This window comes from Corythoichthys intestinalis, chromosome 12 (assembly GCF_030265065.1).
Source record: "Corythoichthys intestinalis isolate RoL2023-P3 chromosome 12, ASM3026506v1, whole genome shotgun sequence".
Classification (NCBI taxonomy): domain Eukaryota; kingdom Metazoa; phylum Chordata; class Actinopteri; order Syngnathiformes; family Syngnathidae; genus Corythoichthys; species Corythoichthys intestinalis.
The window spans coordinates 16,703,141-16,730,693 of NC_080406.1; the positions used below are offsets into that span (position 1 = coordinate 16,703,141).

At 39.1% G+C, this 27,553-nt stretch overlaps 1 protein-coding gene across 2 annotated transcripts; it reads right to left on the bottom strand.

The window, feature by feature from the left end:
* Nucleotides 1-2,368: 2,368 nt before the first annotated feature.
* Nucleotides 2,369-18,712, bottom strand: abhd13 (abhydrolase domain containing 13). 2 transcript variants are annotated; one of them, XR_009066446.1, is made up of 3 exons: nucleotides 18,533-18,712; nucleotides 8,863-10,098; nucleotides 2,369-6,770 (listed from the first exon to the last, which is right to left on the bottom strand). XR_009066446.1 is itself a non-coding variant. In XM_057853397.1 (2 exons), exon 2 carries the CDS (start codon nucleotides 10,066-10,068, stop codon nucleotides 9,025-9,027), a length of 1,044 nt encoding a protein of 347 aa, XP_057709380.1. In that variant the 5' UTR covers nucleotides 10,069-10,098; nucleotides 18,533-18,712; the 3' UTR covers nucleotides 2,380-9,024. The 2 variants fall into 2 exon arrangements, 1 of the variants encoding a protein (XP_057709380.1); XM_057853397.1 differs by having other exon boundaries at nucleotides 2,380-10,098.
* Nucleotides 18,713-27,553: the final 8,841 nt, after the last annotated feature.

A 27,553-nucleotide genomic window follows, 5' to 3' on the forward strand; every position in this document is an offset into this window, starting at 1 on the left:
ACTGAATCCGGTCACGTGACCCATTGACAAGCCAAATTTCTTAAGGGAATGTTCCAGGAAAGCTAACTTCCAGCAGCTGACTCGTCTGCATTCTCCATGAAATCCAGCATTTTGTTGGTGACCACAGACTCTGGACTGAAGTACTGGACAGCAAGGGGAAACATCTTCCTGCTCAATTTATTTGAGGCATCAGTCTGTATGGAGAAAGGGATGGGTGATGTTAAGATCTTGAGCACACCACCCACTGCCTTTAGACCAAGGACTTGTTTCAACAGTGCCTCTTGCTTTGTTCTCCCCAAAGTCATTTTCTTTACCATTTTGGAATCACATAAAATCATCTGATTGAGCACGTGTCCGCAGTCAGCACTATTGTAGCTCTGACCACGTTTTGCTGTGTGCTATACCTGTGTCACCTCAGCTGCAGTAATTTAGAGGGTAGGAGTGGGATGATTTTGGTATCACTATTTATCAATCAATAGATAGTATACATTTGCAGTAAGACTATTTATTCAGTGTTTATTTGCTGTTAATCTATTAGGAATAAATCCAAATGAGGATCATTAGTTAGCATAACAAAATAAAATGTTCTTTATGAGTGCATAAATTCATTCCATATTGATTGATAAGAAATGCATGTTTCAAAAAAAAAAAAAAAACATTCCTGAAAATAATCAACCATAGTAGCAACTGAAATAGCCTAGCTATGCTCCCATCAATGCAAGATGTATGGAGGTAAATATAAATATACCCTATATGTTATCCATATACAAGAGCATAATAACATACCAAATCAAGCTCAGGGGATGTTTCAGGTACAAAGAATTGTGACTAAGGCTCTTCTGTGATCTTATATTCCGTTTGTGGAGGTCCCCTGTAGCATGCTGTTTTACACCTTTGTGAGACAGTGCAAAAACTTCCCTGCCTGTCTTGCAGTTCGCTTTATAATCATCATCAGTGACTTTATCGAGCCACGGGTTACCAGAGTCTTCCCACTCCAATCTATTTTTTGGGAGACGTTTCCTCTTTTGAGGATGAGGTGGGGTGTCCTTAGCGTCTGGTGTTGAAGACATCTTTGTTTTGAAAACGCGCGGGGCGGTGCACTGAGCAGAGCGAGCGACGTAACTAGGCAACGAAGCTGGAAGTGGAGCGCAGTGCAGGGCAGACAGCAGCGGGCAGGCAGATAACTATCTTGCTGTCTTTAATATTTCCTGCCGTTTTTGTTCATTGTTGTTGGCTCAGTGTTTACTCATGAGCGCAGCTGTGTTTGTCTGTGCCAGACGTGCATGGGCTGGGCGCGCCGCCAGAGCCGCGGGTCGCGCGGGGTCACCCCATGGGACAATTGTGAAATACGGAATAAATTGCGTTCCGTATTGAACCAATACGGAACGCAACTTTTAATTCCCAATTAGGGAACAATTCCGTATTTCAAGGGACGGGTGGCAAGCCTAATCAAGAGCCAGGCAAGTAGGCCGAGTCCTGGTGGCGACCAAGCCAAGCGAGGTGACTACCAGACAGTAAACGGTTACTGGCAGAAGGGGTGTTGAGGTCACGAAAAAAAAAATGTGACAAAAAGAGGAACTGCTCGTGCGATAAAAGTATTGTACAAAACCACAGTCAATGCACATGTATGCATATAAATACTACTCTATTTGTAAACTGTTCGCTTGATTAAACTCCAAACTATTCACGCACAGACTCAAATGCACGGTACTCTTGGGAGCGACGATGTGATGTGGGGCATTAAGGGGAAGCAGCTAAAGAACGAGCATGTAACAGTGATGGAGCAAACTTATTTTCCTTCATTAAATAACTTTTAGGCACTGTGGTGGCTACCACTACCACCACAATTTAGTGTTTCAAGATTTAGTTAATTATTTATGCGATATTTTTTGGACATGTATTTTCTAATGGGTACACACTTTAGTTAATATTTGTCTGAATGCTTACTGGATTTTATTTGCCAATTTGAGGTAACGACCACAGCTGTGTAAGATCTGGCACCTACCATTCTGAAGAGGGGATATTTAAGTTGACTTAATTAAGACTGTTTGGAGTAAAGTTTTCACTGTTTGTTTAAAAGCACATCAGTTAATTATTGTTTGAATATATGTATATTTTCCATCTGTTGTCGTTTTATTAAGTTGACAATGTTTGGTTAATTTGTCATACCTCCTTCAGGTGGTCGTTAGTCAAGTCCGCCCTGATTTAAACGGCCAGAGAGATGTGTCTGGACGTCAGTTTGGTTGAAGCCTTTTGTTATGTTGACCTTTGTTATGTTTGGCCCAACATATTTTGTTAAACTGTTTCTTTTGTGACTTTTATTAAATTGAATTTTCACCTAGGTTGAAACACCAGTGTCCTTGTGTATGTTTGGTCCACTACTTGCACACAATATTCCTCAGCACCCTAACACTTCCAAGCACTTGATGCAAAATTCAAGCATTTTTCAAAACTTGAAAACATGACAGTAAAATCCAAGCATTTTCAAGGACCCATACGAAACCCGTAATAACTATTCGTGACTTTTTACTAGTTTATGCTTGTACACTAGCTATTGAAGACAACCTTTCCCCAACGTTATTTTTTTTGTGAAAATGTATCTTTTATAAGGGGAAATACAAATGTTTAAATTTGCATATAAAACGACAAAAACAAAGTACCGTGATTTTCGGACTATAAGGCGCACCTGACTATAGGCTGCAACCCACCAAATTTGCGACGAAAACAGCATTTGTTCATATATAAGCCACACTGCACTATAAGCCGTAGCTGTCCTCATTGTATTATGGGATATTTACACCAAAAGATATTAACCGGTAACACTTTATTTGACAGCGGCATGATAAGAACAAAATTAACCCCCATTAATTGAATCATTGCTTCAAGAAGCTTCATTTGGCCATCACTGCTCCCTTGGAGGCGACAGTCAACCTCTACTGCCAACACTGTTGTCGTCCAACATGCCTCTTAGCATGCACTGCAGCGCTACAGATGTAAGTAACAATCAAAATTCATGTTCTGTGCTAATTATTTTTTCAGTTACTGTTCCAGTTGTTTAATTGCTAGTTACGGTATTTGGTAACACGTTGACAGCGGAACCATAAGACTGTCATTAGACAGTCATAATTATGACATGACACTGTCATGAGCATTAATGAATGCTTATGACTGATGTCATTTTGTTTCATCCAACAAATTATCTTTCTTTTAAATGGAAGTAAAAGATCCGAGCTGGACATAAATGGAGTTGGTGACATAATCTGCCGGATGACACTTAATGACATCTGTCATAAGAAATCATTCATGTCCATGATAGTGTCATGTCATAATTATCACGGTCTTATGGCAGTGTTATGACGCCACTGTCAAATTAATTGGACTTTAAATCGCTGGATTCAAAATGAGGGGAAAAAAATAGCGGCTTATAGTCCGAAAATTACGGTACTTAATGAACCAACCTTTCCTTTATAAACTCACTGGCTGCCATGACGGTACTAGACGTCAATGGCACTAAAAGATGAATATGCACAACCAGGCTTCCCACTTTAAATGAACAGGTTGTATATCATTGCCAATGCCATGGAATGATTTAAAGCAGTGATCCCCACCCTTGTTTTCACCACGGACAGGTGCAATGTGGTCCTTCTTTCCACACACCAGCAATTTGTGGCAGAAAATGACAGTAAATATAAAATAACACAGAGGCTAAAAACGAATATTAAGTGCAGGGAAAATGTCACTCACCATACACTGAATCCTTGTTTTTTTAACAGCGGCCTCTCCTAAAACTTGTCGGCAAATATCCGTGGTCGCAATCATAATGAGTTCTTTTCCAACTGTGAAAGATTTCTTAGCTTTAGCAATACGGTTCGCCATAAGGTATGATGCTCTCAGTGCATTCGCTTTTGTTCCCTCGTTTGGTAGCTTTTAGCCACATATCATATATATTATGCAGAATATACTTGGTTGTAGGCCCCTCTTCTGGCTCAGGAGGTGGCCTTTCCCCGTAAAAAAGCTGTGCAAAGACGTCGCCACCCACAGCACACAACCAACAGCAGCTAAAGTTACTGTCTACATTGACTTGTGGTGGGCTGCTGCAGGTGTGCAAAAACTTTACTAACTGCGGGTAACTACTAGATGGCAACCTATACAAATCTTTACTCGGATTAGTCTATAGCAGCGCTTCTTAACCTTGCTAAAGGTACTGAACCCGAAAGGTTTCACATGAGGATTCACCGAACCCTTCGGAATTAGATAATAAAGAATTTTTTTTCCAAATTCAAAACCAGTACATCTAAGCCAGACATGTCCAAAGTCCGGCCCGGGGGCCAAATGCGGCCCGCGGTCAAACTTCATCCGGCCCCCAGCCTCTGTCATAAAATCAATTACATCTGGCCCGCACACAGACTTAATACCGTATTGGCCCGAATATAAGACGGTATTTTTTGCATTGAAATAAGACTGAAAAAGTGGGGGTCGTCTTATATTCGCGGTCTAGACATTATAACCATTTACGACACTAGATGGCGCCAGATATCATTGAAGCGATGTTCTGTCATAAAAAAGCTCAGCTACTCTCAAGTTTAACCAGTTTGCATTATTTTATTGCAATGTTTTTCCTTATTCAGATTTGTTTCAAGACTAGTTAGTTAGACTTCACTTTGATGGTTAATTTATTGCAATTTTGTTGTATTATCACATTAAATTGGTTTATTTACATTTCAAAAACCAGAAGCCATTCATTTCCAAATGTGATTGCACTTTAGTTTACATATTTAAATGTTCAGATATTAAGATTTGAATGAGGCAAAATAACATGCTTTTTCTCTCAAATATATTGTTATAATCATTTGTTTCAGATGTACTGTAATTCTTTTCTGTATAAAAATTAATTTGGTGTTCATAAAATCTTTTTTCAAATTTGAGTCTTGAAAAAGAGGGGATCGTCTTATAATCAGGGCCGTCTTATATTCTGGCCAATACGGTAAATTGGTCAGCAGTGCTGCTACCAGCATATGAAGTTGCTTAGACACTAAATGCTGCTCCTCATTTACCCACTAAAAGGCAGCAGCACTCTAAGCAAAATTACACAGTGTGACCTTTTACTCCCATTTCTAAAATGGCGACAATCAACAACAAAAAAAAAAAAAAAAAAGTTGACTGCGACAGCCGACGCTTCAAGGATAGGTGGAAATTGGACTATTTCTTTACTAAAATACGCAACAACTTGGTCTGCCTCATTTGCAAAGAGACAGTAGCTGTTTTTAAAAAGTTCGATGTGAGGCGATAATACCAAACAAGACATGCTGACATGTATGACAAGATTATAGGGAAGATATGCAACGAGAAATTGAAGCAACTTGACTCTAGTTTAATTTCACAGCAGCGGTATTTTGCAAGAGCCCGAGAGTCAAAAGAGAACGCCACAAAGGCTAGTTGATAGATTGTTGAAATTATTAATTTAAAAAAAATAATAAAGCAAATGTGACACACAGAATGGCTTGCTAAAATTTACTTAAGTATATTGTTCTACGTAAAGGACGTCAGCCAAGGTCGGCCCCCCCACATTTTTACCACACCAAATCTGGCCCTCTTTGCAAAAAGTTTGGACACCCTGATATAAGCTAACAAGCTAATAATTCAGCTAATTGCAGTTTTAATTTTTTTCCTCATTTTGACAGCATGCTTTATAAACAGGTCTAAATTTGAGACCACACTGCCCATTGTTCTGTTGTATTCCCCTCATACCAAGTGTGAGTCAACCTTCCACTGAGCAAACCAGTTCCTCCTCCCATTAAATTGAGAACTAGCAGTTAAAATAAACGTATTAAGCCTGTAAATTAGGAGCAAACAAGTCCAAAATGTGGTCTAAAAAGCCACTTTGCCTAGATTTAATCAGCGTACGAAAATAGGGCTCCGCATATCTTTAACTTCGCCGAACCCCTCAGAATTACTCACCGAACCCCTCAGAATTACTCACCGAACCCCTGGGGTTCCATTGAACCCAGGTTGGGCCAACTGTTTGGGGACCACTGATTTAAAGTGTTAAGGAACTAAAAAGAGAAAAACGGAAGTGACAAATTGAAACATTAGAGCACCAAATAAAATTCTCTGACTGCAAAAAGTGAAGTACGTGGCATCAACGGCCATTCATTTGAAAATGTCACCATCGTCTCACATATCAATTTTATTGCATGTTACAGAAGAGAATACATAAAGTGAAAATATGTTCTTACAAAATCGAAGAGTGGATAACCCCGAAATGATGAAGGGGTGGAAAACACGAAAAGTGGCTTTTTCCAAGCAAAAGATGAATAATAAGCATTCAAATGTCAGCTCAGGAAATTATTTTTTTCAAGTCTCGATTCAAAAAGTCAACACTGTGCAAGTTGGGTACAGAAACAATCACATGCCAGCTGCACATTCAGACTGGCTTTGCAGCAGCAACAACGCACTTGACTCGGACAGAAGCAAACCCCCCCCCCCCCAATTTTGCCAACCACGGCAATCCAAAAAGTGAATGAATACTTGTACAGTACTTACATTCAGAAAAGGTCTTTTCCTTAAGTGCCAGTGTTCCAAACAGAAGCAAATATGGCTAAACGACTCCATTGTTCTTCACTTTGAATGTGTGCACAGACAACAAGGTTTTTAGTCATCAGACTCCATCGGACCCCCATGGAAGACATTGGGGAAAGGTTAATTAGCTCGTTAAAAGCCCTCCGAAGGAGTGCAGCCATTTTGGCACATTGTTGAAGGGTGACAAGAACCTAAAAGACAATTAGAAAAGGTTATAAATACTAACAAAAGAGGAAGGAATACATCCGCGTCCATAAATGGAGGTTGAAAATTCCATTCTTGCACAAAATATTTTTTTTTCCCATATTTTTGTCCTTAGAACTGACTCGTATTATTTTCATTGCCATCAAATGAAGATTATAACAAGGACACCCATGAAATCAAGTTGTATTTACATCAACGTGTATGATTCAGTGCTACAGTAGACTTTTAAGTCTTGTGGAGCGTATTAAAAGAGCTGCCATGTCGTTGCAGCGCTAATCTGTATAATCACACTCCGACAGATTACGTCAGTAGCTGGAATACATTTGGGCCAGCACGGGTGACCTCGTTTGTGACAATTATTTTCCACACTGGAAAAATACCATTTGTTAGTTGAATTTTCTTTATAAACTGTACTAAATAATTTTATGATGAAGCTACAATTTTTTTTAATTTTTTGAATGATTTTTTCAAGCGACATTTTATGTAGCTTCATACTAAAATTAAGTACTTATTTTTTGTTCTTCATTTTTTAAACTAAGATATTTTTCCAATACATTGTCCAATTTAGTATGAAATTTCCTCAGTTAAAAAAAAAAAAAAAATCTTTAATGTGTTTAAATAGGGCATTTTACTCCAATAATATATTGGAGATAAAAGCCTAAACAGCTAACATGTGTGAGACCAGTTATTTTATAACTCTTGAATTTTTGTTGCTGACAAATTTCTGCTTCACACTTCAGCCCAGCTGTTGACGATTCACTAACGAACTGTTTAAAGGGAAAGGCAACACTTTTATCGAATCACTAAAATGAATAAATGCACAAAATTTCACTTTTCTAACATCTGTGAGACCAGTTATTTTGTAACTCTTGAATTTTTGTTGCTGACAAACTTCTGCTTCACACTTCAGCCCAGCTGTTGACGATTCACTAACGAACTGTTTAAAGGGAAAAACAACACTTTTATCGAATCATTAAAATGAATAAATACACAAAATTTCACTTTTCTAATGCGTAATAGTGGAGGAAAACTTGTAGTGGCTGGTTGTCATGAAAACAGACATTTATCAGTGCTGATGTATCTATTTTAGCAAATTAGATGCAAGTATCTGAGCTAGCCCGCCCTTCCTCATGACATTAATACCCATTACAAGTCTGTCGGTGTGTATGTGCACGAATATAAGTGATGTCACAAAAATGGCTGTCATATTTTGTTTAAAGCCTGATGTATGAATTTACATTTAACAGTATACATAAAGCATTGGAGAAATATACAAGTACAAAATACTAACAAAAAAAACTAAATACACGAAAAAAAATGCAGCTATAATTAGAAAAAAATTGAAAAAGAAATCGAATATAGTTGTTTAAAAAAATATTTTTTTTTTACATATTTTTACTAATTTATTTTTAAAATTGTACTTCCCATTTCTATTTTTTTCTTTTATATTTTTTGAGTTTCTAATTTAGGATTTTCAATTTAATGATTGTATTATTTTCATATAAATATTTGCCCAATGCTATTTGATGTATATTTGTTTCGTGTAAATTCATGCAACACGGGGGCAAACACGTTCTCCATTATCAGAGGTCGAAACTTTACTATTTGCATCCTTAAATACTTTGAGCAACAATCTTTCTTATGAAAGTCTTTTATGCTAGATGTTGCCCTTCCCTTCAAATTTCAGGATTATTACGGAATTGTGTGAAACTGCCCATATTGTTTTCGTGAGTCAATTTAAATTGGATCTTTGTTTTTTTTTTGTTTTTTTTTTAAATATCAAGCCGAGCTGCACTTAGTAAAACAAAATTTGGGAGTGACGTGAAATTAATAAAGCCAGGGAAACACTGCATTAACTCATTTACTATCACCGATGACCACGATAGACGTCCAATCCATTTGGACTGGGATCGCTGCCATACCCTCCCAGTTTAAATGGATCGGACGTCTATCGCTGTCAATGGCAGGCAATGAGTTGACAGTATTATTCAGGTTCAAAGGCTGTTTTTAATTCTTAAAAAAAAATGCCAATCAGATCTCGCTCACATACAGCCGACAAGCTTTTAAGAATAAACTCACCTCAGAAACTTTCACTTCCGAGGTTTGTACAAAATGCTTCCTCCTACATGCATTTGTATTCGAGTGAAAAATGCATGCATTCCCTGCTAAATAAAAGAAATAACGTTTCCCCTCCCTGACTGAAATAGTGAGTAAAATTAAATAAGAATTAAAAAGGTTGGCTCAAATGATGGTGACGTTAGAAGACGTCTGCACGCTCTCCTCGTGGGCGTGGCTCTTAAGCAGCTCGCCAATGAACTGCTCTAACGCGGCGAAGTAACCCTGGCACTGCCACGTGTCGTTGTGAGTGCCTTCGGGGAAGATGGCCAGGCGTTTAGTCCGCGCTGGCGACATTTCGTACAGTTGTTTCATCATGACCGGCGGTATGAGCTGGTCCGACAGGCCCGAGACGAAAAGTGAGGGCATGCGGCACTGCGCCACCCGCACATAGGACAGGAATTGATTCCTGTAGCACCACAGCGGCAACAGACGCAAGGGCAGAAAAGAGAAGAGCGTGGCGGCCATGTGCGGGATGCTGAGGAAGGTGTTTTCCACCATCACGGCGGCCACACGGTGCGGGTTGACCGACGCCAGGCGCAGGACCACGGCGCCCCCCAGCGAGCGGCCGAACAGTATCACTTTGGTTTTGTCCAAGTCGGGCCGGCTCATCACGTAGTCCAGAGTGGCCTCGGCGTCCAGGTGGAGGCCCTCCTCGCAAGGCTCGCCCTCGCTCTTGCCGTAGCCGCGGTAGTCCACCAGCACCACGTTAGCTTTCAGGTTGACTAGCATGAGCAGCGCGTTAGGCACTCTGTGCCCAATGTTGCCCGCGTTGCCGTGGAAATAGAGGATGGTGGGCGGCGATGAGGGAGAGGGAGCGGCCGTTGCTCCGGGAGTTGCGTCTCCGCCCGTATAGCGCAGAAGGATGAGGTTGAGTTTGACGCCATCCTTGGTGCGGATGTATACGTTCTCGTGCGGGATGCCCGTTGGCACAGGGACGTAGAGGCGCGAGGATGATGGCTGGTCGGGGAAGTAGAGGAGTGCATCTTGAAATTTGTACAAGATGCCTGCCACGGAGGCCAAGATAAGAGCCAGGAGGACAAAACCCCCGTACAGGTGGAAGGTCAGGATGAGGGCCAGCAGGGAGACACGGCAGGCGCCCCACGACCAGGAGACCAAAGTGAGGAAGCAACGCTCCACTGCTCCCCACAACCTCCACGGCTTCTCCATGGTGACGCAGAGCTTTGTCACTAGAACGACCTGAAAACAAAGACATTAGCAAAAAAATACAATGGAGGTTGAAAAAGTTTTGATTTGAACTTAATATTGAAGCAGGTATGTTTGCGATAAGTCAAATCATTGGCTAAAATATTAATTACAGTACAGTGGTACCTGTACATACAAAGTTAATTCGTTTCATGACCTTGTTTGTAAGTCAAAATGGTCGTATGTCGAGCAGGATTTTCCCATAAGAATACATTATAATTCCATTAATCCGTTCCAAAGCCCGAAAACCTACACTAAATCCTTAATAAATACTGCTGGTACTATTGCAAATACAAATAAATTATGAGCAAAACAAATTATGAATAAAAAATGGAACATAATAATTAGGGCTGTCAAATTTATCGCGTCAACGGGCGGTAATTATTTTTTTTAAATTAATCACATTAAAATATTTGACGCAATTAACGCATGCACAGAATGACCCGTTCATGCCTTGCCTCAAACAGTTTACAATTATGCAATTTTAGCACATTGAGAGCGAAAAGGCAGAGAAATGCGAGTGGACCCAGGTGTTCATTGGACCGCGCCTTTTATTGGCTTAAGCTTTGGCAGCCACTACTAACAGTCATGGTTGCCCAACTTCCCATCATGCATTTGGGCGGATCAGGAGACGATCTTTTCTTAACACGCCTAATTGAACACAGCGCAGAACATACTGTATACCATTTGCAGCCACCACTGGCAATCATGATTGCCCAACTTCCCATCATGCATTTCGGCAGAGCAGGAGACTTTCTTTTTCTTAACACGCCTAATTGAACACAATCCCGAAAATACTGTATACCTTTTGCAGCCACCACTGACAGTCATGATTGCCCAATTTCCCATCATGCATTTGGGCGGAACAGTTAAGTCGCTACAGTATCATATAGTGAAAGCAAAACAAAAATAATATTCCTATCTCTCAAAAAAATAATGTTCACAAAAAGAAAAGCGCTCAATGCAAAGAGAACTGGCATTCCCAAACAAAATAGCTATGCGAAATACACATAAAACTCAGACTTTGCCTTGGCTAGAGCTCGAATTAATTTAAAACTCCCCATTGACACCTTGTGGTGTATTTCAATCACTACCTTACGTAGTTAAAGACACTGTGGAAGAACGGCAGGGAGCCCGATGTGACGTCAGCGCTCGGTGAAGTCAACAATGGCGAGCTATTAGTTATTTTTTTGATTGAAAATTTTACAAATTTTATTAAAACGAAAACATTAAGAGGGGTTTTAATATATAATTACTATACTTGTACTCAAATTTATCTTTTACGAACTACAAGTCTTTCTATCCGTGGATCCCTTTAAGAGAAAGAATGTTAAAAATGTTAATGCCATATTGTGGATTCATTGTTATAATAAACAAATACAGTACTCATGTACAGTATGTTGAATGTTTATGTCCGTCTTGTGTCTTATCTTTCCATTCCAACAATAATTTACAGAAAAATATGGCATATTTCAGAGATGGTTTGAATTGCGATTAATTACGATTAATTAATTTTTAACCTGTGATTAACTCGATTAAAAATTTTAATCGTTTGACAGCCCTAATGATAACAGTAGTAATAATAATACCTGTATTAATGTAACGAATCGGGTTCTAATGTAGTGAATACGTTTTGCGTGGTGTAACTGAACACAACGCGTGGCTGAGGTGCCAGAGTGAGAGAGGACTTTTTACTTTCACTTTTCATTTGCAGCTGTTGCGGACAGAAGTCATGTTGTGTTGCACAAGTCCTGAAATAAATGATTAAAAACCTGACGAAGCTTTTTTTTGGCGATGCTACAATCATAATAATTTTCACCTTAACTTATAAACACTGGTGAACGGAGGTCGGAGGAGGACTGTCGAGATCGTAGATATTTTACGGCCGTATTGTCGAGCCCGTTCACGGACGTGCACACCACGCTCATATTTTTCGATCATTTCCATCTTCGTTTTAATAGTAAGCCTCACCTTTTCCCTTTTTTCACCACCTGCACTAACATTCTTGGAACCCATGCTGACAGGAAAATCCGCCGCGCATCCGTCTCGCGGGAAAACAAAGAAACGGCACTGTCATAAATCGTCGTATCTCGAGCATGTCATCAGATGTAGAAACAAATAGCAAGTCAAACTTACATCGGATGTCGAAAAGAACGTGTGTCGAAGCGATCGTATGTCGAGGTACCACTGTATTTGTCGTGAAATTACATTTGAGTAAAGATAGTCAATAATTAAGATAATGATCTGCTTTCATCAGAGGACTGAGAATATTTACCATACCCCCCCACTTAAAAATTAAAATGAATTTTTTTTTTTTTGCTTGTTTGTAATATATATATATATAAATCAACTAAATAAAATGTGGGAAAAATAAAACAGTGTTACATTACTTATTTGTTTATTATTGTTATTTACTAATTTGTTCACTCGGTCAAATAAGAAATATGACAACATTTGTTTGCCTAAATACTATAGTTATTCAGGAGATTTGGGGTTGTGGGTGGGGTGGTTTTGTTTTGTGTTATTATCTTGTTTGTAAATTTCTGGTTGTCTATATACATGAAAAAATTGAATAAAAATACTTGAAAGAAGAAAAAAAATGACAACGTCTATTTACCTTTTATTAAAGGGGAACCTTAGACTAAAGAAAAAGACTTGTAGGCTTTATTAAGCCACAATTGTTCTCTTTTACTAAAATATGCTATTAGAAACCCATAAAATATTGCCATTGATTTAAAAATCTATAATAATTAGTAGATGTTTTGACCTACGGAGGGCGCCATGTTTAAAAATCTATAACATTTAGTACATGTTTTGACTTACGGAGGGCGCCATGTTTTACGGACGCTCGGGGTGATGACGTAGATTGTCACTGTCACGTGACGAATACTACCAGGTTACTGCAATTCCACCTACGCGGCAAGACGTCCAACACATGCACTCGTCGGTTAAAAGCGGCGAGAACTTACTATTTGTGTTTTTATTGAGTCTTTTATTACCTTTTCATTGCCTCGAAATACTTTTTGCATGTATTTCCTACTCATACTTTTATCCATCGTGTTTTCTTTAAAGCAGACTGTTGATCTGCTGACCACATTAGTCATGTAGCATATTTAAACCACCTGTATTTGACATTTAAGTATTTTCTTAAGGCATCTGTAGTATGTTCTGTCTTTACCATCTAAACAAAACAAGCTGATAGCACACGGTACTACTTTGGGTGTCAAATTCGCCTCTTGTAGACGTTTTGCTGGTGTAGTACATTTTGGCAGAACACCCTTTTTTTTCTACTCTCGTAAAGTCTCATCTTGTCTTTCCTGTACATTTTGCTTTTGTTGCTCGTTTTGTGAAATAGACAGTGCTGTCATGCTCATTAATGTTCCTTTCGGTTTCAAATAAAAAGGGTTGAACAGATAACATGTTTATGTCGCTAGAGTCATAACTCTGGAAGCCCGGCAGCGTAACCATGAGACGTCACCGCCCTGCAACGTCAACAACAATGGCGACCTACTAGTTAAACTAATTTTACAAATTGTATAAAAACGAAAACATCAAGAGGGGTTTCAATATCAAATTATTTTACCTCATAATAACTTTTATATTTTAAGAATTACCAGCCTTTCTATCCATGGATCCCTTTCAGTTCATCTTTATCATGTTAAACTAATTTATAACAATTTGATTTAAATTCATGTACTGCCACTGACAGCAATCGACGTCCAATCTATTTGAACTCCAGGCTGGCAGGGAATGATCATATTTAGGCCCTATTGAAAGTGATATGCATCCAATCCATTTGGACTCGGATATTAGTGACACTATGAACAAAATGCAAGTATTTAAATTTGTGAAGGATCATTGCCAGCTCTTCCAGTCAAAATGGATTGGCCGTCGCTAGAATCATACTCTGGAAATCAGCAATGTAACCATGTGACATCACCGCCCTGCAACGTCAACAACAATGGCGTCCTACTAGTTAAACTAATTTTACAAATTGTATAAAAACGAAAACATCAAGAGGGGTTTCAGTACCAAATTAATTTAATTGATAATAATGTTTATCTTTTAAGAACTACAAGTCTTTTATCCGTGGATCCCTTTAAAACATGTAAATAAATTGAAATAGAAATAGTGGACAAAAAGAATACTATTTTGAAGAGGATTTGGACAATTTTCAGCTCAACAGTGTCTAATAACTCAACTATCAAAAGAGTCTTCGATGAGTTTGATAATTGCCGATAATGGTGGCAGCACTAATATTTAGCCAATAAAAAACTGGTTCAACATCAGATGCCAGGTATTATGAGATACACTGGCTCATTGACACAAGCTAACGGCCATGTTACGCATCACTGCAAACAAAAACAAGTGCCCCACCCAAGTATTTAGTACACAAAGTAATTAAAATTGCATATTAGTATTGTCCTGTGGCAGCTCTGACTAGGGGTGTGACAAAAGATCGAAATGGTGATACATCGTGATACTTTGTTTCTCAAAAGGTTATCGATATGCTCCTTCCAAGAATCGAGATATCGTTTTAAAAAGGTGTCAATGTCTAAAAAAAATAAAATAAAAAGGAACCAACATGTTGCTACCAAAATCTTCCATCATAATAGTTTCTGAGTTAACGTCAACGCCGCGTGAACGATTCTGCCACGATAACGCACCAGTAAATGCTCGGCGTCAATTTCCACGACGCGTTTTACGAGCAGTGGGTATTTAAAGATAATAATACAACAACCATTTGCCGTTCAGACCCCGCGTATTGGCCAGAAGTCCTGTACCAAAGCGAGAAGCAATCCCAATGACAAGATTTTAACATGTATTTTACAAATTAAATGACTCTTTTTTTTCTTATGAACATTTTTCTAAAGCTTTATTGATGGTTTTTCTCAAGTTAAAGCACCACGCAGAAATTAATAAATTTAATTGTGTAGCAGGATTTGTTTATTATTCTTATTATTTAATTACAGGTGTGTTAGCTCATTTCAATTTATTTTATTGATATGGGCTATCATGTATTTATTTTACAAATGTGATATAGTACTTATTTATATTCTATATTTTATCTTGAATAATTGTAGTTCCTATGTGAATATTAGTTCCTACTTTGTTTGGTTGTGGTAGGAGGGTTTTGTTTTGAACATGGGGCCTGGTGCGCACTGCGCCGGGATTAAAGGCAGAGATGATACTGTCCTGCCGTGTTGGTTATTGTTATAGCAGAAAAGACAGCAGTAAAGCAACAACAAGTACACTGTGACCCGATTTACCCACAGCCTCAAGAGATCTGATGGACTCGAAAAGTAAGTTACGATTACATATTATTTTGAAAATTGAACGGATCCAGCATATTTTTAAACGAGTGACTTCCGGTTTGTCTTATCCAACCAAGCAGTATTGACGCAGGGAAGCCGCGTCTCGCATCAAATAACAAACTCTGCTGTTCTTTTCGCGTGCGACGCGTTGAGCGCTTCTGGTACGCGTCAAACACGCAGCCGCACTGCGACTGGTGTGCATTGGCTGACTGACTTTAAAGGCCGCGTTTCACTCCGTTATCGCGGCGGGATGGTTGACGCGCCGTTGACATTTCTAGTGTGTTACCGGGGTAAGGCTGCATTGACGGTGCTCAACGCCCCATTCCATTTAGACTGGGAACTAGAGCTGGGAATCTTTGGGCACCTAACGATTCGATTACCATTACGATTCAGAGGCTCCGATTCGATTATAAAACGATTATTGATGCACCCCACTCCTTTTTTTTTTTTTTTTTTTTTCATTTGTTTTGTACATTAGTTCCAAAATTGTTCAAAAATCCTCTCAGGCTAAACCAAACTACTATTTCAGTATCAAGTTAACATATAGCAGTAAACAAATATACAAAAATAACAGTAAATAAAAAACTCCAGTCCCCATTCTATATCAGCAGCTTTAAACTACTTTCAATTAATTTAATGTTGTGAATCAACCGTTAAAGTTGTTAAAATTGCTCCTGTTATTCCATAATTTTTCTTTTGTCTACTTTCAACATGTAAAAGTTTTAAAACTATTTTAAAGATAGATTCAAGTCAATATTTTACCGATTTAGGAGTACAGTATTTTAGATAAAAAGTTAATTAGGTTCGCTTGGAAGGTTCGCAACAACAGCCTTGCAGGGAAGTGTACTGCTTTAAGATGGCGGCCGTTACTAACGCCCGCATCTAGTTTTTTGTAGATGTGCTGGTAACGATACCGAAGCTATAATGCATCTAGTCCTATACAAATGATATCTACCGTAACATAATGTGGCTTGTAACAGCTTTTCGGCAGCAGTCAGGTATGTTTTTTTTTTTTTTTTTTTTATCTCGTGGCATGAGTTGAGCTAGAGCCGTGAGTTGAGCATTGGCGTTACCCGAGGGGCCGGGTAATGAGAAGCATGATGTTTAGCTACTCTCGCTCCGTCCCTAATTGCGTACCGAAGACCGCGCGGCGCGCTGAGTGTGTCGTACTTCTGCTTTACTTGGCATTTTTCAATAATCGGAATTTGGATGTTTGTGAATTGTTCTCGAATCTTCCACGTCCGAATCACGAATAATCTAAGAATCGGAAATTTTGCACACCTCTATTGGGAACGTTCGTTCAATCGAAACCAGAGCATTCACAGTCATTCTGTTCGATTTTCAGGGCATTTACTGGTCACTTGCTGTTCATTTTAGGGCATTTACGGGTCATTTCCTGTTGAGTTTCAATCACTGCCTAATCATTTGGGTATTTTATGGGTCACTTCCTGTTTATTTTGAGTTACAGAACAGGAGGTGACCCATAAATTACCCCAAATCAACAGGGTGTAACTGAAAATCAACGGGTAAATGACCTGAAATGGCCAAAAATTACCTCATTGCCTAGCGCTGGCTGCCACTGACGGCCATAGACGTTCAATCCGTTTGAAGTGGGAGGGATGGCAGCGAATGAAAATTCGTTCATTCGCTGCCACCCTCCTAGTAGTGATGGCCAAATGAAGCTTCATGAAGCAATGAAGCTTTGCAGCCAATTGGTTTGCACATGTAGCAAAGGTTCTTGGTGCTTCATTTACCCTATGGCGCCATCAAGTGATCTAGAAACCCAAGAGGTCAACATTGCTAAGAATTCAACGGCTATTTGCTTATGACAAAGATATGAATGTGCTTGTGTTAGTAATTTAGTATGTGAACAAAATACAACAAGTGCTAAGGGTAATTTGTTATTCATTTTTATTTAGAAATAATAGCTTTCCCACAATGGCTGGCTTTAAACGGTTTCTTTTTTTTGGACAATATTTCACCAGCTTTAGAAAATATTCTTTCACAAAGCACAGATGAAGCTGGGGTGCAGAGAAATGTGAGTGGCAGTTTATATACATTTGGGTAGCTATTCTTTTGTGCCTCCCAGTACACTAATGGATTGTTCATTCAGTTGATGTTTGGTTCAGATAGGTACACACACACACACACACTCACATATATATTAAAGAAGTTTTTCTCCCTTACCTTATTGAAAGCAATCAAATCAAAATGTTCCCATACAGGGGAGGATCGCTGTTTTCGCGCAGGTTCCATCGCAAGCAAAGGACAAGGCTCGAAAAAAGATTGCACTGGCTGCACCGTTGCGCACAGATGTAACAAGTACAGGAGCCCGAAATCCACAAAATGCGAGATAATAGGCGATCGCCATTGTGTTTTGCAACCAATTTATACCGTAGTCTGTCCTGTTTTTTGCAATGCGCGCCAAACGTCAGATCACTTCCGAAGCGCTCACGAGATTCAGCCGCCGCAGCCGGCACAACTCCGGCCGCCGGCGAGGCTTCCCACGTCATCATTGCCGGGTTTTGCCGAAACGACGCGCGCCTCGCTACAAGCTTCGTGGAAACGCCCCTCCCATTACTCGACACAAGCTTCGGAACCTCGTCCCATTTCGTCCCATCACTACCTCCCAGTTCAAATGGGTTGGACGTCTACTAGTGATAAACTCATTCCAATTCACAGCAGAAGCTTGTTTTTCTGTTTATTAGTAGTTTGTAGAATATCCTGGAATGATTTCCTGACCATTGTATTGATAATCGTTGTATCGCCCTATCGTCATATCATCGTTATCGTGAGCTTTGTATCGCAAATTGCATCGTATCATGAGGTACCAAGATGTTCCCACTCCTAGCTCTGACAGTGTCAAGGGAGGCTACAACTGTTATTTGACGTTACTTGACGTTGTTTTTTAAATTCGGCGTGAAACAAACAATGTCATAAACCAATCTAAACGACTTTAATTATATATTAAGAGACACATTGAAATAAGTAATTCATCGGAGTAATAAACAACTCGAGACTTTATTTTATCCCTTAGCAAGCTAAAAGCTATCTGCGAGCTACGTTTATAAACTCGTCGACTTGAAGCTGGCAGCCAGCTATTTCTTACTCACCTCAACTTCCTCTCATTTTTCCTGCAACGGCCGCGTTAAGTATGGTCAACTCGGTGTGAGGAAAACTGAATAAAGTTCATTTGACGTATAATGGCTAAGAGCCTGTCAAACACCGGTGAGCTTCCTTTTCCAACTGCTTAGCATTCCCGGCTTTGCCTTCCGGGTTGACCTCGAAACCGAGATTACAATTCCGTGTGAAAATTAGTTCTATAGCTATCGCCTATATATAGAACGCTAGATACAATAAATGTCAGGCAGGACGTTAGTGTCTAGCGGCCATCTTAGAGCAGAGAGCTCTTATGCAGCGAACCTACGGTCTGTGATTTTCTACACATAAAATACGCTTAACTTGGCAAAATTCTTAACATTTTTCAAATTATTTGCTTTATAAAAAATAAAAAAAAACTATTAATGTGGCTATGATTTATGCTATATTTTAAAACATATGTGTGTGATTTTTTTAAGTATGCTTATAATTTATTACATCTTGGGCGTTCATGACTAATCAAGCCGTTTGAAAATCGTTTGAAAATTGATTAATGTATAGGAGCTATTTCAAAGTACACGATTCTTTGCCTATAACGTAATATTTATCGAACGTCACTGACACAAAATGAGAAAAAAGTGACAACGGCTGTCCCGTTTTGCTCACAGCGATCATATTACATCTAATAATATATCAGTGTGATATCTATCGTTAGTTCCAAATCAATGTGCAGTAGGTTAACGTTTTTTCCCCCAAAAGTATAATAATGATTGAAGAATCATTAAAAGGTCATAAAAACATAAAAGCTTTTTTTTTTGTGAGTGTTCTAAAAAAGTGGTTGCGACAAACAATGTCGTCGCACACCATTTAATACAGCCGCTTGCTGTAGTTTGTAAACACACCGCACGAGGGTGGTATTTTATCAATTATTCATTCTCAACCATGCTCAAAATACTCCAAAACAGCAAGATAATACAGGGTGTCCATAAAGTCTCTTTACCATTTCAAAAATTTATTAAAAATGCAATTGATTAGATATTTTATTCAGATTTTTTTCTATTGTATTCAGCGTTTATTGAATTTCTTTCTTTTTTTTTTTTTTTAACCTCTTTTAATACACTTCTACATGGGCACCATTAGTTGCACGAAGCACAGTTGACTCGTCTGCAAATGTTTACCTTGACCTTTTAACTGAAAATGTGGCACCACAACTGAATGACCTTCAACCAACCATCATTTTTCAGCAAGATGGTGCACCACCACATTGGGGGCTGCATGTTCGTGGGTTCCTCAATCAAACATTTCCAGACCGATGGATTGGAAGGATGGGCCAATTCCTTGGCCGCCACATTCACCAGATATCACTCTCCTGGACTTCTTTCTATGGGGCTATGTTAAAGATATCGTGTATGGAACAAAGATAACGGACTTTACTGACCTTAAGCGAAAGATTACTGGTCCCATTGCCACAATTGATGAGGCTATGCTACAGCGAACATGGCAAGAAATTGAGTACCGTCTTGATGTGCTTCGTGCTACTAATGGTGCCCATGTAGAAGTGTATTAAAGGAGGTTTTAAAAAAAACTCAATAAACGCTGAATGCAATAGAACAAATCTGAATAAAATACCTGATCAATTGCATTTTTAATACATTTTTGAAATGGTAAAGAGACTTTATGGACACCCTGTACTACTGTAAAGTAAATAGTATGAGTCCCAGTGCAGTTCGTTCAAGAAGAAGAAAGATGGTTTCATAGCGTGCTTTGTGAAAACTGCAAAGTTAAAGAAAACCGTTTGAGATCTCAACGCTTGCGTTTAGTTTTATCCTCAAGTACACCCATAAGCGGAGTTTAAGGGGGGGGGGGGGGGGTCAGGCCCGCCTGGTGGCCGAAAAGTGTCATTGCATGTAATTGACATTCCTATACTGTATATGATTCTAAAATTTAGTTTTCCGGTAAAATATTGTCTGTAAAAGTTTTAAAGCAATAAAACAAACCAAAAAAAAAAATGAATGAAATGAACAAAAAAATATATTTTTATAATGGGTCAAAATTATTTTTCGAACAGATCACGTGACTAGAACCTTAGACGGTCATTTGCTTCGCTTAGCCAAAACCACCCAATGACCGAAGAGTCAACATATGTAATTTTTTTCATACCTAAGATTTCAAAAGTGACAACAACTACTGAGCAAAAAAAACATGTAGTGACTCTTGTCGAGCCCAAAGTAGTGGAGGAAGAGTAGCGTTTTTTTCTTCACAAATCTACTCAAGTAAAAAGTATGGCTTAGTAAATCAACTTTTAGAAGTACATTTTTCTCAAAAAGTTACTCAAATAAATGTAACGAAGTACATGTAACGCGTTGCTACCCACCTCTGAATATAATTAATTATTTAATGGCTGTGATTGGCTGCCGGTTAGTCCATTGAGAAATAGTGAGCCCTGCACAAGAGCAACAGCACAGACAGATGCAAATGTTAGCCAAACGACGATCACTCTACACGCAACATGATCAATCCCTTTTGAGTGCCAAAATTTTGTTTGGATACACACATAAATGTACACTACGGATTTCTTGGCTTTCTTTTCCCTGCTCTCTTTGAACATCTTGCTCGCACTCCATCATGTGACCTTGAGGGGGGCAGACAGATGATGTGCAGGCGAGCACAGCTATTGGCCATTCAGCTCTGCCCTTGAGGTTTCACTGATTTGATTCTAGGTTGTCACAGTCAACATTAAAAGGGGGGGAATCATCCTCAGATGCCACTCTGAGTTATGCTGTCTAATTAAAAAAAAAAAAAAAAAAAAAAAACATAATATATGTAAAATATTAACTGTACTTATAGACACTGTTTCGCCTTTTTTTTTTTTTTTGTTACCTCAATGGCTGCCATTGGCGACAATAAACATCCAATCCATTTGAACAGGAAGGGGTTGGCAGTCCAAATGGATTTGACGTCTATCACCGTCAATAGCAGACAATGAGTTAACCTATGAAATAATACAAAAGCCGTTAGAAGAGTCGAAAAGTTGTCAAAAAGTTCCTTAGTTGAGTATATTTTTCGCGTCAACCTTCCACTGAGCAAACCAGTTTCTTTCTTCTTCCATCAGTTTTTGCCAAAACACAAGTCATTGTTAACTGATTGCTACTGACGGCGATAGACATCCAATCCACTTGAACTGGGAGGGTCGGCAGCGGCCAGCCTTCTCAGGTACTCCATGGTACGATGTAAATTTGTTGTCACCTTGGCGACGTCTCACGCCCAAGCTGTCCTCTGTGACTCAAAGCTGTCGTCGCCAAGGTGATAACACATTTACATCGTAACCATGGACACCGAATCTATCGCTTATGTGCGCCGCATTTGGTTACATGCAGATCAGATCATGTCAAACCAGCTCAAGCGTGCCTTTTACAAACACGGCAAAAGAGTAATAATAGCAACTCCTACACACGAGCAGATAAGGTTACGACTTGAGTCGGAAAATGCTGACTTGCAATCAATATGTATCACTTGCTCCCATCTTACGGGTTGATAAGACTTTTTTTGCATGCGGCGCAAGCTCTAATTTGGTCAATGGGCTTCTTGTACTTGTATGGTGCTGCTCCACTGTTGTAAGCGGGGTGCTGAGTGGCCACCGTGAGGTGCATGATAAGCGTGTCCCTTGGCCTCATCGCATGATATTACCAGCCAGGTCATCAAATGTCTGCTACATCCCCCATTCAGAGTCCTTGTCCACGTTTATTGGCAAGTTAATTCATTACTAAATTTGCTAAATGCTGTATTTTTTTTATCAGGGCATTTGTTTGAACGAAGGAAAGATCATTTGACATTGATAGCCCAACTTTAAAGTCCCACTGTCATCATTTTATTCACACTACACGATAAAAAAAAAGACATCAACTTGAAGATGAAATACCTGTGGTTTATTTTAAAACTGTAAATTACACAAAAGAACTAGGGTTGTTCGATCATGTTTTTTTGCTCCCGATCCGATCCTGATCATTTTAGTTTGAGTATCTGCTGATCCTGATATTTCCCGATCCGATTGCTTTTTTTTTTTTGCTCCCGATTCAATTCCAATCATTCCCAATTATTTTTCCCGATCATATACATTTTGGCAATGCATTAAGAAAAAAATGAATAAAACTCGGACGAATATATACATTCAACATACAGTACATAAGTACTGTATTTGTTTATTATGACAATAAATCCTCAAGATGGCATTTACATTATTAACATTCTTTCTGTGAGAGGGATCCACGGATAGAAAGACTTGTAATTCTTAAAGGATAAATGTGACTTTGTACTGTATATTGTGACTAAATATTGCCATCTAGTGTATTTGTTGAGCTTTCAGTAAATGATACTGTAGCCATTTAACTGTTCTGCCCAAATGCATGATGGGAAGTGCAACCATGACTGTGCGTAGGGGCACCAATTGATATATCTTCTCTGCGTTGGGAAAGAACATAAGGTGTTAAGAAAATGATCAACTACAACTTTTCTTCCCCACATTGCCTCCCACGATATTTTTAATTGCTGAGAGAGGTATTTAGCCACATATAAATGGCTCCAAAGGCTGCCAAAATTCTCTACTCATTATACGCTGCCTTTTAGCGCTATCTATAAGAAAAACGGCGTCTTTATAGATTGAACGCGACAATGAGTGAGTGGGTCGTGCAGCGCATGCGTTAATTACTTAACGTGATTAATTTTTAAAAAATCAATTACCGCCGTTAACGCAATAAATTTGATAGCCCTACTTTAAGCCAAAACTACTCTGGATGAGAGTAAGACATTTTGTCTGTAACGTTAAATAAAATTAGAAAACGATTTAAATAAAAAAAATATATATATACATATATATGTGTGTATATATATATATATATATTTAAAAAAGGCATGTCCGATATTTTTTTGCCGATTCCGATACTTTGAAAATGACGTGATTAGACCCGGGGACATCTTTAATAAGAACGATATGGTGCTTCAGTAAACATTAAATTTATGGTAGGTTTTTGTAGGGCTTTTTCCTTTTATTTTTTTACTGAAAATATTGGTAGAATGAATTTAACAATGTATTTCATACGCTGTGATCTATATATGACAGGTCTTGACGGTGGTGACATCACCTCATTATGCTCCTTTTCTCATTCTACCCCCCTGCAACTGGGATTTGAACCCACAATATCAATTTGGTAATCGAACGTGCTGACTACTGAGCTACTGCAAACTGGATGGAGCAATTGCTGTGCATGTGTAAAGTTAGGAACACCTTACACTGTGAGAATTGAATGTTGAATACATTGAATGATAAATAGCTTTTATATGCCACTCGATTCTAGACTACAGCAAGCCGAGCGATTGCAAAATAATTTCTCATCTTAAGTTAGATTTGATCCCACATTTGAAGGACACCAACTCTGTCTCTGTCTTTGATCTGGTCACGAGCGTTTGCTTTTGTGGTTTGCTTTGAAGCTCTCGCTTGAGTCTTCATCACTCTGTTGCTTGATTCTGCTGCATTTAATTTTTCTGTTTCTTCAAAACTTTGGAGTTTGGTTTTGAATTCTGCAAATGTCATGTTCTCATCGGTACGCGCCACATGAATTGCAAATGGCTTGTAATTTTCTGGCAGCCCCTTCAAGACAATTGCGATAAGTAGACCATCTCTCATTGTTTCACCTGCGTTTCGCAATGCTGTGATAGCGGTCTCAGCTCTTATTATGTAGTCCACTATGCTTTCTTCGTTTCCCTTTTGAAGAGATGTTAGCATGGTGTACAAATTTATAATCCTGGGTTTTTCTTTTCCAGCATAATATTCTGTTAATATTTTCAGAGCTTTTATTCCGTCATTTGGCGCATCTCTCATTATAACGAGAGGCTTTTATCATCAAGAAGTTGTATCATTTCAGCATCGGCGTCCGTGTTTTTTCATTTCATTATTTTCTCTCTCGGCTTAAGTGGTTGGTCCTACCAGCACTGTGTTCTTTAGCCCGATTAGATGAAAATGTCCCAACATTTTAAGTTTCCCAGAGTTCATATTTAGCTTCATCTCCGTCAAATGCCAGTCGAGGCAACGTACTTGTTCCTCGTGGATCCATGTTGCTTGTTAGCTTTTTCCGCTAATCAGCAGTCCGTGAGCACGCTGTGCTTCGTGACCTTCTACACGGTGGAAACTGACTTTACCTTTGAATGACTCCTGGGCCCATAACCTGCTGAGGTGGTTGCAGCTCAACGTTGCATTCGTAGGAATAATTGACGGAGAATACGTTTTCTTTCAGCCAAAACTCAGCGTGTTTAATTTCCACCGACATGCGGATACATCCTCTCTTATTGCTGTCTTCACAGGCAATCCCACAAATCAAAGTAATCAAAGTCAAACAAAAAGGACGTACCACAAGTAGCACTCTAGACCAGGGGTCCCCAACCTTTTTTTCACCACGGACCGGTGTGATTTGGGTCTTTTTTTTCACGGACCGGTTTTTTGACAAATTTTGCATCCCATCAAAAACTGCAACTATGCGGTTCTGCGCATGCGCGTAACATTAAAAATGGACGCGAATGCAGCGATTCCAAAGTAAACTCTACAAACTTTCTTTAAAGAAAGGAATATTTACTTACGTTTGATCGTGGATGGACAAAAGTTCTCCTCAGACCCATCCTGCCATGTTAGCTGCACACCACGAGCTCACCGTTAACGCCTTCGCCGTGTCGTTTAGCATTAATTAAGAAGCCCGCTTCACAAAGATGCGATGTTGGAAATTGTAGCAAGGTTTTCAGTGTTCTCGTAGCGCTGTCAGGATATTCCAGAATGACTTTAATTGTCTCAAACGTACGTTTAAGGTTGCCGTCATTTGCGATCTCTACAAGCTGATCCTCCTGTTGCACAGAAATGCTCGAAACACTCTGTTTATTCACAAACGGGTCATGAATCCACTCCTTCGCAGTTTGTGGGTCTTCGAGGTTATAGGCTCGTCTTGTAGCTTGTAAGGTGCCCTTTTTCACCGTAAAAATTTTCTCTAAAGACGTCTGTTTTCCAGTCATTTTCGCTAGTGTGGGGAAACAAATGTGCTGCGCCCGGGGCTTAGTCATACGTTATTCTGGAGGACAAGCGCACATAGATATATTATATATACAAAACAAGATGTACTGCTTGCAGTCCAATCAATGAATTTCTATGATGACGTTCTAGTCTATACTGTAGTATTGTATCAGGAGTAGACAGGGATATTGATTAAGCAGGGGCACAGGCCAAAGTTAATTCGGCCAGAATGCGGTCGTGAATAAAATATTATTTTTGTGCGGCCCGGTAGCAAATGGGCCACGGACCGGTACCGGTCCGCAGCCCGGCGGATGGGGACCCCTGCTCTAGACAACTAAGTCTCGTCCTGCCACCTTGTGGCGAAAAGACAATATATCAACAACAACACGCAACATCAACTGAGGACACATTTATGAATACAAAACACTTCTCCCAACATTTCTCTCAACAATTAACAATTATTATAGCCACCTCTGGCGAGGGCGTCTAATTTTATGGCCAAAACGCCCAGTGACCTAGGGGCACACTACTCATGATGTGTCCAAAATGCAACTTATCTAGCCATCATTCCACCAGCCATAACCAAAATCAGCACACTCTCAAGTATGTGCCAGCACAAAGGAATATAAACCTTATCTTGTGTTTTGTAATCAGTGTCTATAATCTTACTTTAAAAAAGTAAAATAATTACAGTTACAAAGTACTTCTCTCAAAAAGTAATTAAGTTAATAACTCAGTTACCTAAATGTAAGTGTAATTAGTTACTTGGCAAAGTAACTGGTGTTACCTTTTCATGTTTTTTTTTTTTCATTCCAAAAAACAAACAAACATAGTAACCTGTCCTATGTGTGGAAGTCACTTAATGCTGTGAATCAACCATTAACATTTTTTAAATTGTTCCCATTATTGCATTAGTTCCCGTCCGTCTACTTTCGACATGTGAAAGTTTTAAAACTGTTCCATCATTTAAAGATAGATTCAAGTCAACATTTTGCCGATTTAGGAGTATTTTAGATAAAAAGTTACTTAGGTTCACTAGGAAGGGTCTCTACAAAAAAGCCTTCCTGAGAAGTCTACTGCTTTAAGATGGCGGCTGTTTACTAACGCTGGTGAGTCTATCATTTCACATCTAGTTCAATATACATGTGATATCCACCGTAGCATCATGTGAGCGTAGTTTGTAGGCTATCAGCTACAGTCAGGTATTATTGGAGCCACCTAGCATCGCGTTTGCAACGTCATCACAACTCCCCTCCCTCCTCCCCACTTCCGCTCTGCTCTCTCATCTCCGTGAGTCCGTGTCCCTCAGACTTTTCTCACGTCATTCAACCAACGTAGTAACGCATAGTAACGCAAGCCTTTACATCCTCAGTAACGGTAACGGCGTTGCCAAGATGAGAAAAGTAATTAATTAGATTACTCACTACTGAAAAATATAACGCCGTTATACTCTAACGCCGTTATGAACAACAATGTTTGTATGGTCACTTGTATGGTTTGTATGGTTGTAACAATGGTCAGAAAAGCACAAAGAAAAAAAAAGAAAAGTCCCACAGCATGGCAAGTGGGCATTTGCATTTTGTTTTCAGCACCATTTTCTGCGTATGTTCCGGGAACTGTGCCCGTCTCGTCATCCCTGCGCTGTCCTGTCCTTTGCGTTCCGGCACCTTATGATTTACAAATTAAGCACTGATGCTACCTAATACAAGGAGCAAATTTTGAATAAGCAACTTTACACAGATTTTTAGTGCTTTTACTGGAGTAAAATTTCATCATTGTATCAGTTCTTTTACTTTAGCAGATCTTTGTTGTACTTTTTCCATCCCTGCTTTTAAGTGGCTATTGTCTCATTAACTTTATTTCACAAGTCAGGTAACAGGCCATGCGAATGCAAAAAAAAAAAAAAAAAAAGACATTAAAAAAAAAAAGAACCGCATATTATTGTGCACTTTGAGATTTGTTCTTCAAATGTAAAGTGCGTTATAAA